At 39.1% G+C, this 20,660-nt stretch overlaps 1 protein-coding gene across 2 annotated transcripts in view; it reads left to right on the top strand.

Moving 5' to 3' along the window:
- Nucleotides 1-260: 260 nt before the first annotated feature.
- Nucleotides 261-20,660, top strand: part of LOC131026659 (protein ESMERALDA 1) — a 169,918-nt gene continuing 149,518 nt past the window's right edge. The window contains exons 1-2 of one of the 2 annotated variants that reach the window (XM_057956582.2): nucleotides 261-551; nucleotides 679-1,415. In XM_057956582.2, coding sequence (XP_057812565.2) covers nucleotides 1,011-1,415 — 405 coding nt within the window. In that variant the 5' untranslated portion in view covers nucleotides 261-551; nucleotides 679-1,010. Of the gene's footprint in view, nucleotides 557-678; nucleotides 1,416-20,660 lie in introns of both variants that reach the window. The other variant, XM_057956580.2, reaches the window with a different exon arrangement.

Here is a 20,660-nt window from a genome sequence, read left to right as displayed (position 1 = left end):
CGTCATTTTTCTTCTATGTTAGTGAAGCTAAAAGTATGAAATTGGAGACATAATTTGCTTTACGTTGTGAAGCTATAAGTATGAAATTGGAGACATAATTGTTTTTTTATTTTCTAATAACTAAAAAGTTCTTTTAAAATTTGAAAAAAATCCATCTTTGCTAATATAAAACAATAAAAAATGGATTCCCAAGATTTGTGGAGTTACGAGTTCAAAATAAATACTGATTCCGGAAAATGAGAAAATCGAGTAAAAAAGTTAGCGTGCCATTTTTCTTACAGATCAACAACTCGGCTTACGAATAAACAAATATGCGTTTGTCGGCTAACGAGGTGGAAGGAATGGAACGATCAATCTGAGCACAGCGAAAGCGCACGTTTCGTTACAATCCCATTAATTTCCGGCTCCCCTTTTGTAGCAAAAGCTCATCTTTCAAGTCTGGCAGATTAATTTACCTGATCAATTATTGGCATGGATCACAGATTTTAATGACCGAACCGTGTAGCGGGCCACCGTGAATAAATACTGGAGAAGTCTTGCAGAAGAAATTGGTAAAGTGAGGCCAATGAATGTTTAAAAGCTTATTATTAGGTTATCTATTTCAAATCTGGTTCTTTTAAAGAAATGCCTGTCGATTTTCGAGCGATTTTGATAGACTGAATTCTTTATTCATGGCAGTTTACTCAAGCGATTGCTAATATAAGTTTACTCAAGCGATTGCTAATATAAAGATATGCTGATTAAGAGCAAAAATGCCGATACTTATCTAATCCAAAGCCAGAGACAGCCAGCAAGACAAAGGACATACGGCGTCATACCAAGTCACCAGAAGCCACGTCATACGCTAAGGACACTGTGGATATTTGACGCTTACGTGGTGCGTGCTCGTGCCATATAGTGCTCATACTGTTGAGTAGTCAAGTACACAGGGGAGTAGAATAAAGGAGAGCAGAGGCCGCGGCGGAGTGGGGTTGTGAACGTAGGGTGAGAAGAAAAACAGCATTGCAGCAATGGTGGAGGGCGGGGCGAAGGCGAAAATGTACCCGTACACAAGGCTGAACAGCTCGCCGTCTCCCTCTCCTCCGTCGTCGCCCCGCTCGCCGCGTCGGTATGGCCACCAGTCGCGGCGTCCTGGGCGGAGCAGGAGCGGCGGGCGGGCGCAGCCGTTTCCGCCCGGGACGTCGTTGATGCAGAGGCTGCTATATTTTGTGCTGTCGATAATGTTGAGGCGGCAGGGGGTTTTGCTGTTCGCGCCGCTGATATACATGTCTGTGATGCTGCTCTACATGGGGACGGTGCCCTTCCAGGTGCCCGGCGTCGTCCATCGCACGCTGCCGGGATCGGTCTACCGCAGCCCTCAGCTCTTCCACAAACTCTGGCCTGCTATGCAATCCAACAACTCTACTGCCAATGCGGTTTGTACCCTTATCAAAATTCTGTTTCATTATTAAGCGCTTTCACGAATTATGTAAATTTTATTGCGATGCTGTAAAATTCTTTGTGGGCGACCTTTTCTGAAGCCTCAAATAGAGTAGATCCAGTGTTAATCAGCGACAGTAGAATGAAATTGCAAGGCAAAAACTAGAACTGCAAAAAGCAACGCGGTCCGATGGATGTAAAGAAAGAAGCAAAGAAATTGTGTTAATATCGACAATTTATAGTTCAGAAAGCTTCGATTCGATAAACCTCTTTAGGTCTGCAATTGGAATCTGGGAAACTCGGTAAAGATAATCAAAATTGGAAGAAAGACATAAAATGTAGCAAAAACCATAGTAGCTCTATAGAGTTTGGTAGATTCCACCGAATTGGAAAGACTCACAAGTCGAGCCATTATGAGTAGGTTTGGTCGATTCAGCTTCAGAATTGCATTCAGTTATAATAGATAAGTTGGGACAAAAGAAATCCAAAAGAAATCTATATCCTTAAAGAAACTAAAACGTTGAAGACAAAAATAATAAACTTAAATAATAACTAGATAGGACATGGCATTCTGTCGATCTTTATGCTTTTGTTCTATAATGACCATTGATTTTACAAAAAAGGGTCTTTAAAAGATCAAACCACATTTTACTGCATGTAATAGACGTAGGAGTTCATAATATTAATAAATTTCACAGCGTTTTGTTTAAGGCATGAACTGAACTGGAAAGGAAGTGAAGCTCTCTCGATAAATGTTTCTTCTTGCTACTTGCTTAAATCAAATGAAAATTTCTTCAGAGATATGAATATTGTGAGCATAAATAGAGAAATCAACTTGGAAAACAGTTAAAAAATAACCACACAACTAGGTATATTTTTATGATGGGAACCTGGTGAGGGGAAAAACCACATTGTGGTAGTGGCATATGCCTTGCTACCTTTTATTATTTTGTGAGTTAAGTACAACCATTGGGTACAGTAATGGCGGCCCTCTACTTTATGTATTAACTCCCTACAGTGAATGAACAGATGAATTCCCTTTACACTATTTTTCTAATCCTTTAATGATCTCAAACCTATGTTCCATAGACTTCTGGTATAGGGATGACAGGAAATTTAGGAGTGCGTTTCCGGGATGGTAGGGGACAGCAGGGGATGACAATTAATAAAATAGAAAAAAAATTAAAATATAGGAAATGCCAAATATTCATAAGGCATTCACCCTACGAAACCCGGGGACGCGTCCCCTATCTGAAAACCCCCGTCCCAGTCCCGGGGACGTTTCGGGGACTTGGGGACGGCCAGGGGACGTCCCCCCCCGTCCCCAAATTGTCAAAATTTTGAGGGGACGTCCCCGAAATGGGGGGACGGCTTCCCTAGCTATGGGGGACGTCCGTACGTCCCGGGGACGGCTGGGGACGGATTGGGGACGTCCCAGCCGTCCCGGGGACGGCCAGACGTCCCCCACATCTAGGGCTAGGGAAAAATTTTATTTCTTTAATATCTATTATGATATGCATATTGACAATGTGAATGAATTGAAATTCTGAATTATGAGTGCATATTGAGTATTGAGTCTATTGATAATGTTGTATGTTCGATGTTTGCATTCTAAAATGTTTTCATAGTATCATACACGTGCTATATCCATGTTTTCATATGAATATAATGTATAGATGCATGCTTTATCCATGTTTTCATATGAACATTTAGAATTTTCCTATATATTTTAAATTTTCCCTATATTTTATACAGCCGTCCCCTTTGCCGTCCCCCCCTGTCCCCAAATTTGGCAAAAAAATTTGTCGTCTCGGAAACTTGTCCCCCCGTCCCCCCGTCCCGGAAACTTGGGGTAACGTAGCGGATTCACCGTATTCATAATATAATCGTATAATGAATCATTAGAGTTGAATTGAGGATTCATATGAGTCACATGCAAATTAACAAAATTTCAATGTCTAATCATTTGAATGTTCATTACCAATGTGCATATACAACAAAATGAAAAGGTCCAAAGGTTACAACTACAAAATGACAAAATCATAAATGTAGACAACTAGATCTATTGCTGCTATTATTTTGCCTCATCTTCACTTCAATCAAAATCAGAGTCTCAAACTGAGTCACTGCCAAATATGAGGATTGCCTCATTCAATATAACCCCAACCAATTTTCTCCCGTGCCTCATCAATATGTGTGTCATCTTTGGGATCAACATCCCATTGTGCAGTTCGAGTTTGTCAAGCTTGAAGTTGCAAGGCACAATGCACATCCATCAACTTCTCTGCTCATTGAGAGGTAACCCCATTCCTCTTGATTGATTTAATGAAGCTGTACTAACCCCATTCCTCTTGATTGATTTAATGAAGCTGTACGTTGACCAATTCTTTTCTGTAGTAGAGGAATTGGCAACTTGTGAAAGGAGTTGAGTGGCAAGCATTCTCAAGTCTATTGCATCCTTGCCATGCCATGTCCACCATCTAATATGGTTGGATTGAGCTAATTTATCTTTATCTATCCTTGCCTTTGGTTTCCTAAATGTTGGACCCCAAATATTAACAAAGACAATCCTCTATGTTACAAGTAAAGTTGCCTTGTCAATGCTATACATCTTTCGAGGGTCCTTTATTAACTCTTCTTTCACCTCTTCATCATCACAAGGAGCCACTTTCCTAGTCCTTGGCGCATACCATTTGGGATGAAATATCCTAAGCAAATCTTTTATAGGTTTTGAATGCAAAATTACTCAAATAGCATGCACAAAATTAAAGTTCCTAGGCAACCATCCAACTCTATAATCTTTCTCAAGAACAGAAATCAAACAATAGAATTTCCAGTGGTGACACCATAGATTTAAGAGTCCAGTAGTAATCTCAAGTTCCAATATTATTCTGAGAAGATATTTAAGTACAAATTGCAAGGACACACAATACCAATTACAATGCTCCTAGTTTCGAAGACAAGACTGGTAAATAAATAATTGTGCCGCTCCTTTCGTAACTCTCTTTTGCTTCGCTGGTGTCATATGACACACGACAAAGGAAAATGTTTGTTGCCTACAGGGGCGCCCGCTAGGGGAGTCTTAATTGTAGTCTTTAGGTGCATATACCATTGGCATCCTAATCACTGTTCACAAATACATACATCATCGATTAGTAATTCCTTGCGTCTTGTCTCATAGTTAATCTTGATCGCAGGCTTCTAAGGTTTCCATCCTAGAAGATGCGAACATAAATTCTTCAACAACTACTGCCAGTCCTTATTATGCCTTGCACCGATTAGTAAGGTTGACTGGCGTTCCTTCCCACCAACTATGTGTATCAAAGGTTGGCGTTTGAGATGGCCATTGCATTCGTTTAATGCATGGAACAATCCAATTTCCTCTATGCCTTCCTTTCAATAACAAACACACATATACACACATCCATACAACCGCCACAAAGTTGGCCCAGGCATAACTATTAAAAAGAAGGATAAGGTCGACCCAAAGGAAGTCGATGCAAATTATTTAATAATGTTATTTATTAATAATGTTATTTATCTATTTAATAAATTCACAAATAAAGGACTTGCCCGACCTAGCACGTAACTGGGGTCATTACAGTCCGCTTGACCTGAATGTTGCTTGTCCTCAAGCAACTTCAAGTTTGAATCCACACCTCCCCGTGTCTCCTCATCTGTGTCTTCATTGGAAATGACCTCGATATAATGTATCTTCCCATTCCCAAACATCTATGACCTGGTTGCAATGATTCTCTACATGTGAAACATAACCTTTCTCTTTGCAACTCATTTTTAGGCATCTCCACCATATTTGTCTTAGGTGGTATCATATTCTTTTGAGGAGGCTTCTTTGATGGCATAGGAATTGTTTGCTTGAGACTCCATCTATCTTTAGCCACTGAATCTTTAAAAAGTCCTATTGATGGCTTCTTGTAAGGTGCTTGGATTAAGTGCTCTTACTAACCCTTTGAGGGGTTCAGCCAGGCCTTCTATAAAGAAGACTATAATTTCTCTGACACATCATAAATCATTATTGCTAGCCTTTGGAATTCTGCTGCATAATCCTCCATCTTACTCTTGCTTCAGCTGTGCGAACTCTCTAAGATGAGTTTTTAGATCCTTCCTATCAAATTTCTCTAATAATCTTTGCCTGAAGTGTTCCAAGGTAGTGATTGAATCATGCCCTTGGGTTACTAGGCCATGGTACCACCATTCGTGAGCGACACCCTAAAGATGCAAGGTGGTAAATTTCAATTCCTCTTCCCCAAACATTGGATTCAATGAGAAATATGTATCTAGTTTTTGCAACCAAGCTCTTCCTGATGAGCTTCTAGATCCATAAAAAATTGGGATGGTAATCTTCCCCAATCGGTGTTGGATGTCCTTTCTTTCTTGATACCCTTTCCTCCCATCCCAATTGCTTTCTTCATCTCATGATAGTCCTTGAATGTCAGATCTGCACGGATAACAAGGCTTAGGGCATAGTATGCATCATGAAACCTTGTCGTATCTTTCTGTAGATCAGGCTGTTCTTCCCCAATACCTTAAGCTATTTCCTTGTCAAGAAATTTAGCCCTGAATGTCATGGTATCAATTGAGGCTCTCCCATCATTAGCTAAAGCTTTTTTGCCACCAACTGGAGCTTTTCCTTCACCCGCATTGCTGCCTTCAGCATCATTTTGAACGGGCCTATCAGCGCTTAGTTGCTGGCGCATTCCTCTTAACAGTTGAACCATTTCCCTCATGACATCCCTCACGCCGGTATTAATCTCTCTGATCTCCCTAATAAAATCTTGGGGATTTGCCTCTTCCCTATCACCTATTGCCTTCTTCTTTTCCCTTTGCTTGTATCTTTGATCCCTGTCACTCATTAAGCCACAGGCTGGCAAAAAAGTGGCTTTGATACCAATAAAATATCCTAAGCAGATGTTTTACAAGTTTTGTATGCAAAATTTAAAAACTCAAATAACATGCACAGAATTAAAGTTCCCACGTAGCCATTCAACTCTATAATCTTTCTTAAGAACAAAAATCAAACAATAGAATTTCTAGCGGTGACACCATAGATTTAAGAGTCCAGTATTAATCTCAAGTTCCAATATTTATCTGAGAAGATATTTAAGTACAAAATGCAAGAACACACAATTCTAATTATAATGCTCCCAATTTCGAAGTCAAGACTGGTAAATAAATAATTTTGGCCCTCTTTTCGTAACTCTCTTTTGCTTTGTTGGTGTCAGATGACACACGACAAAGGAAAATGTCCGATGCCTACAGGTGCACATGCTAGGGGAGTCTTTATTACAGCCTTTAGGTGCATATACAATTGCCATCCTAATTGCTGTTCACAGATGCATACATTATTGATCAGTAATTCCTTGCGCCTTGTCTTATAGTTAATCCTCATCACAGGCTTCCAGGGTTATCATCCTAGAAGATGTGAACATAAATTCTTTAGCAGCTATCACTAGTCCTTATCATGTCTTGAACCAATCAGTAAGGTTGGTAGGGGTTCCTTCCCACCAACTATGTGCCTCTCAGGTTGGCGTCTGAGATGGCTGTTGCATTCGTTTAATGCATGGATCAATTCAATATTTTCGATGCCTTCTTTTCAATAGCAAAGTTCAAACGCATATATATGCACATCCATACAACTACCACAAAGTTGGCCCAAGCATAACTGTTAAAAAGAAAGGTAAGGTCTGCCCAAAGGAAGCTGATGCAAATTATTTAATAATGTTATTTATTACTAATTTTATTTAATGTATCATTTATCTATTTAATAAAATCACAAATAAAGGACCTGGCCAACCTAGCACTTAACCAGGGTCATTACATGGATTAGAGCATAGGTTTCCATACGAAGTGGGGTGTTCATAGTGTTCTACAACCACATCATAATGGACTTGACATATTCCTTCTATAATCCCAAATCAAGATCCTTGCTATGAATTGCCTACTTCATTTGACCAAGTTGTTGAATATGTTGTCATTGATGTCAAAGGTTGATGATCAAGGGTGTGTAAATTTCGGAGAATTACTCAAAGTAATAGGGAACTATGTTTGGCGTTTTTGAAAAGAATTGGAATGAGATGTTTTTCAAGTTGTTGATTATTCATTGGATCTTCTTCAATTGTATGTTGAGCTTCTTGGTTGCTTAGTTGAGCTACTTGGCTGTCTGGTTGAGCTACATGGTTGTCTGGTTGAGCTACTTGGCTGTGTTTGAGCTACGTGGTTGTCTGGTTGAGCTACTTGGCTGTGTTTGAGCTACGTGGTTGTCAGCTTGAGCTGGCTGCTTGTCCAAGTCACCTACTTGTTGTCAATTTCTCATGCAAGTCAGATCATTTGCCATATCATTGGTTAAAGGTGGATTCTTCAAGGCAAGTCAGTTAAAATAGGACCAATTACCTTATTTATGGGCAGCAATTGTCTTTGGCATATGGCGGCCAGATTTAATATGCCTTCATTCCATATATTCTCATTTTTTGAATGGTGTCAGAAATCAAAGCCTGGCAGTTGTGGTTTCATTAATTTATTCTCTATATTAGGTGCGGCGGCTTCATTTCCTTTTGGTAACGTCTTTTTGTGTTTAGTGGATTATGCGTTGTGTTTCAAAAAGGAGTTGTGATTCTTTCTGAGTGCTTTATAAAACACCGACCTTTATTAGCTGAAAGAAACGTGTCATCGGGATTTTCTTTCATTAGTGTTGTGGGCTGTGAGACTTCTGTCATGGTAGTCTTCGTGGTTTCTTTTTTTGGTGTTATTTTTTGAGCTGGGTATGCTCATGTAGTATGATATACATGCATCATGTGAATTGTGAATATTAGTACTATACAATCAACTAAAGAAAAAGTGTGCGTAGGATATGATTGTGCTGAGTGCAATACAGAGAAGGATCAAGCATAGTTTGTAAGAAGTATGGCATTATTTTCAGAATGAGGAGCTTCTATTTGAGAGATACTTAATGGAGCTGCATATGTGAATATGATAGAATTTTTTGAATGTATAATGTGAAGATCTTTCAGAAGTTTTAGTAATTTTTGAGTATGAAAAAGATTGGAGTAGGTGCTTAAGCTAATTGAAGTTGGTGCTTCAAGGGGAGTTGGTGCTCTCAGTGAGTTGGTGCTCACTTTTGTATTTTGGGTTGGTGCCCATTTTGTTAATGAAAGCTATTGTGTGCCATGGTTTTTTACTCGAAAGGGTTTTCCATGTGAAATCTGGTGTTTGCATCTTGATGTTTGCTCTCTCTTATGTTTTATCTGGTTTTGTGCGTTTAAAAGTTTAAAATACTGTTTCACCCCCTACCGCCCCCCCTCTCAGTATTTTCTATGTGCTTTTCACAAGTGTGTTGTCAAATGTCTTTTAAATCTCTAGAAGATTAGTAGAGTTTGTATTGGCATATCTAATGATCCACATAACAGGTGAAACAAATGTATCTATCTACAAACAAAAATTTCAAAAATGAATAAGAACCGAATAGTGTTGTAATGCCCAAAATATTTAGTTGCTATGCAACATGTAGTTGCTGCATAGCAAGTGAATATTAATTCAAAAAATGAAATAATTTCCTAGTTACAAACATTAATAAATTAACAATTTAAATATTAAAATTTGAAATCTCTTACATCAAAATAGATAGTTCATTTATTAAGTGATGTTTCTAGTTGGAGTGTAGGGGTAGAGGACAGTCTAAGGATGCTTCTGGCGTGTCCCAACATCCCCAAAATATCTTTGGTATGGAGACAATTGGAAAAGCTTAGGGGATTCATTCTTGTGTAACATGGTTGCAAACACTTGCTTTAATCTCCTATTATAAGACCCATTCTGTGCTGCAATGTTATCTTGGCCTTAGAATAATTCTTGTGTTTGTTGCAATTGAATCAATGTTTGTTTGTTTCCTATTTTGTGTTTACAAAGTTGGGGTCACTATCATGATCACGAATGTCTTTGATAGTATCAATGTTATGAAAAATACTTTGTAAAAGCTCTCACTCAAACAAAGATTAGTGCAAAAAATCCTCTACCCAACAATGGGACCAAAAATGGCCAAGATTTGATAACAACTAGAAGGAAGCCAAGTAAGCAAAAACAACTACGTACACCAATGAAAATTGGGCAGATGATGCAAATTTTTCTTTCAAACCCTTACAATTAAAATATTAGATGCACATTTGGATTATCTTAAACTAAACATGCAAAACGACATTAACCATAACAACAAAATTTACATGGAGAAAACCCTTTCGGGAGAAAAACCCCATAGTCCAAAAGCACAACCCTTTGTACTATCAATAATCTAAAAGAGGCTACAATACAATGACAGAGCCAAGCTTATTAACACGAGTCTTCAACAATCTCATGGATCTTGGAATGATTTTGACAACATAATGGTACTGGTAGAAGATTGATTTCATAACACCAAATGGACAAGTATCCAATATATAGATTTTAAATGCAAAATAGGTAGATATCAAAGGTGGATGCCAAGGATTGGCACATGGCAAGAAGCCAATACTTGGATGCTCTCAAACAACTCTCCTTGACATGAGCAATGCTTGCATGCATGCAACACCCTTGCATGTAAAGCACTGTCATAACCGGGACCCACTTGTCATAGTCATCTCCAATCCCAACACCTTTCTCAACATGCATAAGGCCTCTTGAACAAGCAATGCACCTACATGCATGCAAACCCCTCGCATGCATAGGCACTTACATCAAATGGGGCCCACTTGTCATCAACCAGTTGTACTTGACTCTTATAGGATAATAATCTATCATATGACATCGCAATCAGCAGATGTCTTAATTAGTCATAATAATTCTTACACCATGACACATGCTACCAAATTAGCCTCACAGTGGGGTCCTCTAGGTAGGATGTCTTCTTTCACAATTGTAGCTTGCATGTCATCCCAATCACCTCCATGTAAGATGCCACCTCAACTAGTAGGTCCCACAAAATGAGTTGACATTAGTAGGCATGAAATATAGACATAAAATAAATAATTAAATAATAAATTAAATGTTAGTACTTGCAGAGGTTGAGACACCTTAATCTTAACACTAGTACATATGCATTTACAAGTAGGTGTATCAGGACAGTCGTAAGTCGATGATGCTTCTACTGAAGCTTTCTACCTTGCGAATAAGGTGGTTCACACCTTTTTATACCTAGGATTAATATAATTAGAAGGTTTATTGGAGAGGGTTGTCATCATATCCCGCTAATATGGTGATCTAATGAGGTTGAAAGGAAACCCATTGCCATGAATGTGTAATGTCCTACCCCATTTGCACCTTTCACCCACTCAGCTATGTAGGTATTTTGTCGAACTGTTTGCTTGCAATTATCTTGTGAAATGATATACAATATTGAGCACAAGCTTGCTGATTGGTTTGTTTTTTCAATTATCATTCATTGGCTTTCTGAGCATTAACAATCACATTGCATAAAGTAAAGATAAACTAGTGTCATTAAGCATACAACAATAAATTATTTATTCACTGGTCACTAGGATTAATACATAAATGGAATAACTTTCAGTCATGACAGACCTGCAATAATATTGGTACTGCTGTTAGCAACCGGCTATGATTATGAGACTCCCTTGAGGTTGATCCTTGCACCAATACTTAGGACAACGATGTATAAATGTCCTCCAAAACAAAGGCAAACTCCTTGAACAGTTTCAGACCTGGAAACTCATGCTTCATGGGCTGTCTGGGAACTTATATGCCTGAGAGTGATGCCTAGAAGCTGTCAGCAGTGCTTCCAAGCTTGCAAAGAGAGTGTCAACCCAAACAATGGGACAGAAACTTTCTTGAACTTTTTCAAATATGATTCCAAACTGTTATACAAAGATCTGAAGCAATAAGACTTCCCTATTATCCTGCTAAATGGAATAGGAGCTCCAAATATATCACTGTAGCAGAAATTTGAATCACAGTAGCAGAAATGTGAATCACTGACCATTATTGTAGCGTGACACTGTAGCAGCAATGTTCATGTCACTGTAGCAAGCCTTCAACATTCTGTTGATGTGTTTTTTAGGCACATGCGAGCACAAAATAAAATACCAAGGTATTTTATCCTCTCTTGATCAAAGTCTCTCAAATGCAGAAGATTTGCATAAGGATCACTTGAGATACCTTCAACATTCTGTTGATGTGTTTTTTAGGCACATGCGAACACAGAATAAAATACCAAGGTATCTTATCCTCTCTTGATCAAAGTCTCTCAAATGCAGAAGATTTGCATAAGGATCACTTGAGATAACTCCAAGGTTTTCAATGTTGGGTCATGACGTGTGGATAAGCACAATTGGTCATTGTGATTGGTGTTTTTTCAAGGGGTCTTACGTTGTACATGAATGCTTGAATTGCTGGAACTTGATCCGAAGTCCTAACTACTTGCTTGGAGAATAAAAAAGGGCAAAAGACATAGGGTTTAGGAAGACTACACAACTCCTAGGAATGAAAGAGATGATGAATGAATAGGTGAAATTCGATTAAGCTTTGCTTTGACATGCAAAGCAACAACTCCACAAAGCTTAGTGCAATCTTCTAAGGAGATTAGATGATTTTCAAATCATTATCAAGCATAGACACCATTAATTGAATGCATATTAATGATTGAATAACAATTGAACTTAAGCTCATTCAAGTTTTCCAGTTGACCACACAAGGCGAATTTACAATCAACAAACTGCTAGTGGTATGGATTAGGAGTTTCACCATGAATCATGCACAACGTTCTATCATTCAACTAATCAACATGAAAGCAAATGAGAAGTAGAAACCATGTAGCTTGTTGAAATAACGCATTTCACCACATCTTCAATGAAAAGAGTATTTCTATTTACAAGCCTTAACAACAATTCCTCCTTCTCCTAATCTATTCTAACTGCTTGCTATCTAATATCTATCAACTATTTACTATTAATTCTTCTACTAACTATTTTCTATTCACCTTTACAAATGAGAAGATTGAGCCTTATGTATAGAGAGCTCATTACAATTCAAAGACTCAGATCAATTTGAGATCAATGACCGAGATTACAAGATGAAAACCCTAATTAGGGTTTGTTACAACAAACTCTTCTTAGCCAATGAATTAATTGGAGCATTTAGACACATGTCCTCTTTAGAGTAGTTGACCAATAGGTAGTGGGGGTAGGTACATTGGAGTTCGTGCCCTCATGGACGAGTTAGGTGCATTGCATTTGGACATGTTGACATGGGATTCTTCTGATTTGTGGAATGATGACTAGGATGCCATCTCAGTTTGTACTTGTAAACTTGATTCATCATCATGAAGGAATGTTGAGCAATATCTATAATGTCCCCATTTTCATGAGGATCAATTCCCAGAGGGGTTTGGCCTATTACTTGATTCGCGTAGGCCAAGGAGTTGACAAGGGGGTTGTTTTTGGCAGTTACTTATGGCTTGACATATTATTTTACATGATTTTATGGTGAGATAACGAGTTCTCATGTATGATGTCACATGTGTTGCACTTTATATTCATAATGATATTTTAATTATTTAAAGTGCAATTAAATAATTAACTTAAATAATATTATTATTTCAAGGGAATATTCTAGAAGTTCAATTAATCATTATTTTATTTCTTCTAGAAGGAGGCCGACCTCTAAAAGGAAAAGAATAAATAGAGGAGGCAGCCTCATTATTGGACAGCCAGGAATTGATATTTGTATTGATTGAGTTTGTGGAGCCAAGGGTTTCTGTAGATCTATTTGTCTTTGGGAATGAAAACTCCCATTGATAGCGTAACTGAGGGAGTGAAAGATCTCTTGAAGGGTTGCATATGAGGAGGTGATACTTCAGTCATCTCATTGGTACTTAATCTGTGGCCAAAAGCCAACCTGCTAGGTTCAAACTTGAGGAGACATTGGAGACTTTTTGGAGGCAATAGGACCTCATTGTTTGTCTACAAGGAGCTGATTACATCTACTTCGCTTCTGAGTTAATCTTAGTAATTTTCAGACTTATATTAGATTGGAGGAGAGCCACGATTTGGCTCATTTTGACCCACGCTTGCATCTGCATATTAAGGAATGCAAGGCGATTTCTCTACGAGCATTTTGGAGGTGAATTGAGGTGGTTTTGAGTTATATATCAGTCTGAAGCAAATTTGTACCAGCCTTCCTATATTCCACGATTTTGCTCATAACTCCTTGTTGGGGCATCAAATTCATTATTTTATTGGAGCGCCCACCTTTGGGAAGGACCACAATGAAGTTAAGTGCTTAAAGGAGGCTTTTTGTGTTGGTATTTATTTATTATCAGACTGCAGATCAGAACAGGGGCGAATTTGAAGAAAGGCACAATTTGGCAAGGTGAATGCACATAGTGGAGTGGTATTGCTTGCTTCTTCATCACTACACCTAGGCGCTTCATTCCAGCTTCATTTGGCATTGTTTATTATTGAGTTTTCATTTGTATGCAGGAGTTAGTTAGCTGCCATTAATACTCAGAAAGTCTGAAACTATTTTGTTGTAAGCCAAGAGTCTTGGCCTTTGCAGAATCATTTGTAATTCAGGATTGCATTGAATGAATAAGTTGTGAGCTTACATTTGCTGTCGTAAAGTTTGTTTCATTTTTGAGGACACGTGACAAATGTTTGACAAAATGTCAATTAGATGATCATGATGTTGTATGCCTTATTAGTTGATAAATCATCTCTAGATTCAATGTATTGCATTCCTAGCAAAACTGCATAACACGCAGAATTGTACTAGCCGTCCAAGACTGCATAACACGCAAGTTAGTCAGTCTGAAAACTAGAACAGCAGATTGCAGGTTATCAGACAACTGTTTGACAATATTCCCTACACTTCCAGTCTTATAACAGCAGGGGATATTACAATATCTCTTGATACTCAACATTATCTAGTTTGCTCAATGTGATGATGATGGGAAGCGAACTTTGATCAACTCTTCTGAAACAATCTGCTTCCTTGATCATGTTTGATGTAGATTGTGTGATAACCTTGATTGATCCTCCCTTGTTCATGATACACTTGATGAATGGTGCACCTTGTTGGGGTTAACTCTTCAATGTATTGACTTTGGTTCTTGGATTCCCAGAGGGAATTCAAGATTGTAAAACTTTTCCTCTTCATTAAGTTGTCTCCTCCATGCTTCAGGACCTTGACTTTGATCTCTGCTTTCCATGACTCGAGCTTGATCTGATGTTGAACTGTCTTTGATTCCTTACTTAAGCACCTCTTTGTAGCGCGAACCTTGTTTTGATATTGTCTTCTTGTTGAATCCAAGTCCTTCATCTTTGCAATGTTTTGAATCTTCATCCATCATTCCTCACATTCACTCTTTTTGCACTAGACCTGAAAAAGAACATAATCTTAATTAAAACACTAGAAATGAAAACAATATTACACAAAACTTATGCTACATAAAATCTTTTCAAATCTGGTCATTAGTCTTCAAAGCTGGAACTGATGTTGCTTGACTTGTTATCTGATCAAATTATGCTCAAAACAGAATGCTGTTAAGATATAGCCCTCGTGAATCTAACTGATGGTAAATCGGTTATTATCTGGAGAGTGATATATTAATAGAGCATACAGTTTGGAAATTAAACATAAACAAACTAATTGTTATGAACGGTTGCCCCCGTAGGGACATGTCCATACGTGGCAACTGCCACGTATGGACATGTCCCTATGTAGGCAACCTTTCCTCTTGTATTTAAACCGGATTCAATGATGGAGACGATCAATAACTCACGGCAATCAGTCTTCCAGAATCGCTGTCATTATTCTTCGATCCATATTTCACAACATGGTATTAGAGCCAGCATATTAAGAGAATAAATTAGACAGCCATATTACTCATAAGCATTTATCGGAAGTAAATAACAAATCAACGCAGAGGCTATATACGCAGAGGATATATCCGACTAAGAAAATATTCAAAATGTCAAGTAATATGAGAGTGGAAGATAGACTCGAAGGAGCCTCCAACTTCGTTTCCTGGAAGATACGAATCATTGCCATTCTTGAAGAACTAGAATTAGAGTCTTACATAGAAGAAAATCTAGACATGCCAAATGATGAACCGGAGAAATCTACGTGGAAAAGGCGTAATAATAAAGCAAAGAAAATAATTATTCACTCAGTCAAAGATCATATTCTTCCATCTATAGCCAGACTGCCTAAAGCATATGAAGTATTTAAAACCATTAAAAATACATATGAAGTTAACAATGCAAGCAGAATGTTAACCTTGAAACAACAACTTTTAAACATAAAGATGAATAAAGATGATACAATATCTACATACTTTTCAAGGATATCTGAAGTAAAAGACCAATTACAAACTATTGGAAATGAGGTAGATGATCAAGAAATCTCTCTCATAGCCCTAAGAGGATTACCAATTTCATGGGAATCCTACATTCAATGTATTAGCAGAACACCCCCCTTACCCAAATTTGAACAACTTAAGAATGAGTGCATTCAAGAGGAATCTCGACTAATCTCAAGAGGATTAGGGACAAATTGTAATGTCCCCTTTTTAGCGCAACATGATATGGGGTGTCGTTAGCCTATTCTGACACGATCCCGAAGGCTAACAAGGACATTGGTGGGATCCTGAGGTATTTTGGCCTAGGTGTTTTCAGTTTCAGGCCAATCGGTGCTGCTTTGACAAGGTTTCTAGACACTTACTATTTATAGTAAGTTAGTCTCCAAGCAGTGACTTGGAATTTTTAGTGTTTCCCTGGTTGGCATAATTATCAGTAGAAAATATTTGAAGGCGACAATGATTTAAAGGGATTATCAACAAGGTTTTAATATTTAACGATAAAGTGTAAAGTTAAATTAAATATTTAACTTTATCGTTATATTATAAGGTTGGGAATATAAAGTAATGTTTAAAATATTAAAAGTTCCCTTTAATGTGTATATTGTGGGAAATAATATTTTATTCTAAAATGTATTATCCCACATTGAGAAAATGAAGTGTTTGCATCCAGGAAGAAGATATAAATGGAGGTTGAGAGCTCTCTTTTGGGATATGCTGGGATGAATTAATGTGATGCTGTTGGATTTCGTAGAAATCTGATTATTGGGCTTGGAGGACGGAATCCCTCTTTGCTAGCATTCTCTTCGCTGTTGAAAGACACAGTCAGGAGGATTAATGGTGTTTTCATTCAGGAAACACATTGGGCTTCATTTGGTGCTCTCGCATGATGTTTTTACAGGGGTTTGAAAGTGCAGATTTGAAAATAGTGTTTTTGCTACAGTACCGCGTGAATAGTGTTTTTGCTACAGTACCGCGTGAATAGTGATTTGCTACAGTACCGCGTGAATAGTGATTTGCTACAGTACCGCGTGAACAGTGTTTTTGCTACAGTACCGCGTGAACAGTGTTTTGCTACAGTGTTGCGTGAATAGTAAAAATGCTACAGTGCCGTGAATAGTGCAGCTACAGTGCGTGAACAGTGTTTTCAGCAGGTTCTATACTTGTGGAGTCCAGGTTTGAATTTGTTTATTATCATATGGTCTGTAATATTCTTCAAATCTGATTTGTATGCTTGGAGTTGGAATTAAATAAATATCATCAGCATTAATCCTCTTGCTTTTGGCATTTGATATGTCTGGTTATTTTTATATTGAATAAACTTGAAAGCTTTACAATAAATACCAGTTTACCAAATTTATCCTCTAGCAAATCAAGAACCAAAAAAAATCCAGTAGTCAGCTTGCACGCCAACTGTTTGACAAAATTACACTAAGTAGAAAGGACATAAATTTAGTACCGAACAGGGGGTGTCCATTACAGTGGTATCAGAGCAGAAGATTCTGCCATCTTGTGGGAAACTTTCACCAAAACATATTGCAGAAATAAAACAGGTCTAGAATGTATGATTGAGCATGCGACAGGGGCATTATAATTTTCGCAATACCAGGGCCAGACAAAATAGAAATCCGGATAGTCAGAGTGAGCAGTCTAGTTCATCCGTGCAGGTGGACATAGAATCCAGTCATACAGACATAGAGGAAATATTCTTTGATTAGGACAGCAGTATGGGTGACCGAGATGAGAGGAATATCGTTCCAGATCAGGGGGAGGTGATGTTCAGACAGTTGCTGGGTACGTTAGAGCAGGGGCAGCGTATGCAGCAGGAGCAGAATAGGCGAATGGACATGATGTTGCAGCTTATGGCTAGACAGATGGGCATCAATATTAATCCAGGTGATGCCAACAATGGAAACAATAACAATGGGGGAAACGATAACAATAGGGGAGATGATAATAATGGAGGTCGTGGCAACAACAATGGCCTTGAGAATAATATTAATGGTAATAATGGACATGGCAACAATGGGAATGAGGCGGATAACTTTAGACACGTTGCACGCCCAGCTCGAACAGCGAGCTCGAGACCTCTTCTACCCACCTTCCCACCTAGGGATCCGGTTCAACCAGTGAATGAACCGCAGATTACTGAGTTACAGGGTCAGTTCAGGAGGGACTGGGAGGCCAGTGGACCCGAGTTTCAGGCAGATATTTCCCTCAGAGATTATATGGACTTGAGGATGAGACATATGCCTAGAGCAGGAGGGAGGAATCAGAATTTTGAGCTAAGAAAGAAAGTTGGAAAACTTTCCTTGCCTTATTATGATGCTTCAGGGAAGATGACTGCACGAGCTTGGGTGCAGAAGATAGATACATACTTGCAGCTAAATCCTATGCCTGAGGATGAGGCTATCAAGTATGCGGCTATGCATTTGGACGGCGTTGCGCATGAATGGTGGCATCATGGCATGGTGACTCTGGGGCATAATCAGATTACATCCTATGAGGAATTCACAGAAAGATTGATCGAGAGATTTGACACTAGGGATCCCGAGTTACATTTCAAGGAGCTAGCACAGTTAAAACAGTCAGGTTCAGTGGATGCTTACATCGCCGAGTTTCAGCGTTTGTCTGTACTTGTTACTGATATCTCTCCTAGGAGATTGGTGGTGTTATTTTGTGATGGGCTTGCTGATCCGTTACGTGGTTGGGTGAAGGGACATGATCCACTCACTTTAGCAGAAGCAACTAAAAAGGCACGAGATTTAGCCCCTTCGGTATACAAAGGAAAATACCATTCAACAGATTCTCCCTACCGCAAGGACAAAGACAAAAAACCATTTCAGAAAGAGTATAACAAACCCAAAGAAGGATCAAAAGGACTAGACAGTGAAACCTTGAATGAACTACGAAAGAAGAAACTATGCTTCCAGTGTAGAGAGCCTTGGGACTTATCTCATAAATGCCCTCTCAAGGCTAAGGCAAATCAAATGGAGTATTTTTCAGCAGAGGAGTCAGAGTCAGAGGGGGAGGATCAGCACTCCGATTCAGATGAGGGTAACACGATAGAGGAGAGCAGCATTCCTAAGGATGATAGATCGTTGGCACGCTTGACAGGGGCCCAAAAGGCAATCACGTTTAAGGTCAGGGGTACTATCCAGGGGCAGAAAGTGATATCTCTCATTGACACTGGGGCTACACATAACTTTATAGATACACAGTTGGTAGCCAGGAGAGGTTTACAGACAGAGGAGCATGATGGTTTTAGAGTCATGGTGGCTAATGGCCAAAAGCTATTATGTACTCAGAAGGTTTCAAATCTTCACATTAGATTTGGAGATGGCTATGAGTTGGAGGATGATTTCTATGTTGTGGACATGGGAGATTACGACGTCATCCTCGGCATGACATGGATGGCATCGCTGGTTGAGTTCACTTTCAACCTAGCGAAGTTGGAAATGAGGTTTCAGCATGAGGGTAGGACTGTTGTACTCAGGGGACTTTCAGATGGGAGTTGCAGGGTAGTCTCTTTGAGGAGAATGGAGAAACTTTTTCGACATAATGACATAGAGTGGGCAACAGAGTGCTTAGTTATGCCAACTTCACCAGAGCCTCGAGTGAAGAGTCATCCACCAGATATACAGGAGATTCTTGACAGACATGCCAAGGTATTCAGTGATATCCCGCATGGGGTTCCTCCTGACAGGGGTGCAGAGCATGTTATTGAGCTCGAGGAGGGAGCCAAACCAGTGATGATCACTCCCTATCGTCATCCTAAGAAACATAAAGATGAGATAGAGAAGGCAATTAAGGAATTGTTGGAAATGGGGCACATCAGGCCGAGCAAAAGCCCCTTTGCTTCAGCTGTAGTTCTGGTAAAGAAGAAGGATGGGACAATGCGCATGTGCATCGATTATAGGGCATTGAATAAGAAAACAATAAAAAATAGGTATCCCATTCCTAGGATTGATGAGCTGATTGATGAGTTGCATGGGGCATGTTTCTTCACCAAAATTGATTTGCGATCCGGATACCATCAGATCAGGATGAGAGCAGAGGACATTGAGAAAACAGCCTTCCGATGCCACTATGGCCACTTTGAGTTTATGGTTATGCCGTTTGGACTAACCAATGCACCCGCTACATTTCAGAGTTGTATGAACCAGGTATTCAGGGAGCAGTTGAGGAGATTTGTTTTGATCTTCTTTGATGACATCTTGGTCTTCAGTAAGACCTGGGAGGAACATTCACAGCATCTGGAGGAGGTATTATCTATCTTAGAGAGAGAGTCTTTATATGCCAAGGAGTCTAAGTGTGAGTTTGGTATGACAGAATTACTATACCTTGGGCATATTATTAGTGCAGATGGAGTTCAAGTAGACCCTGAAAAGATTAGAGCTATAGTAGATTGGCCTACTCCCACGAACCTCACACAGCTTAAGGGGTTCTTTGGTTTATGCGGGTTTTACAGGAGGTTTGTTAAGGGGTTTTCACAGACGGCAGCACCTTTGACAGACCTCACTAAAAAGGGAGCCTTCGTATGGACAGAAGCAGCACAACGATGTTTTGACCACTTCAAACAAGTGATGTCATCTTGTCCGGTTTTAGCTCTACCAGATTTCACGAAGCCATTTGAACTTCAGTGTGATGCTTCAGGTGATGGGATAGGGGCAGTATTGATGCAGGAGAAACATCCCATTGCATTCGAGAGTAGGAAGCTCCGAGGTGTTGAGAGGAGCTATTCTATCTATGACAGGGAGATGTTGGCCATAATGCATGCATTGGCCAAATTCCGATCATATTTGGTAGGTGGGCGTTTTGTGATCAAAACTGATCACAACAGTATTAAATATTTCATGAACCAGCGCGATCTTAATGACCGACAACA

The sequence above is a fragment of the Cryptomeria japonica genome, chromosome 11 (genome assembly GCF_030272615.1).
Source record: "Cryptomeria japonica chromosome 11, Sugi_1.0, whole genome shotgun sequence".
In the NCBI taxonomy this organism is placed as follows: domain Eukaryota; kingdom Viridiplantae; phylum Streptophyta; class Pinopsida; order Cupressales; family Cupressaceae; genus Cryptomeria; species Cryptomeria japonica.
Note: the sequence above shows the minus strand (reverse complement) of the source record. Positions and strands in the feature narration are given on the sequence as shown.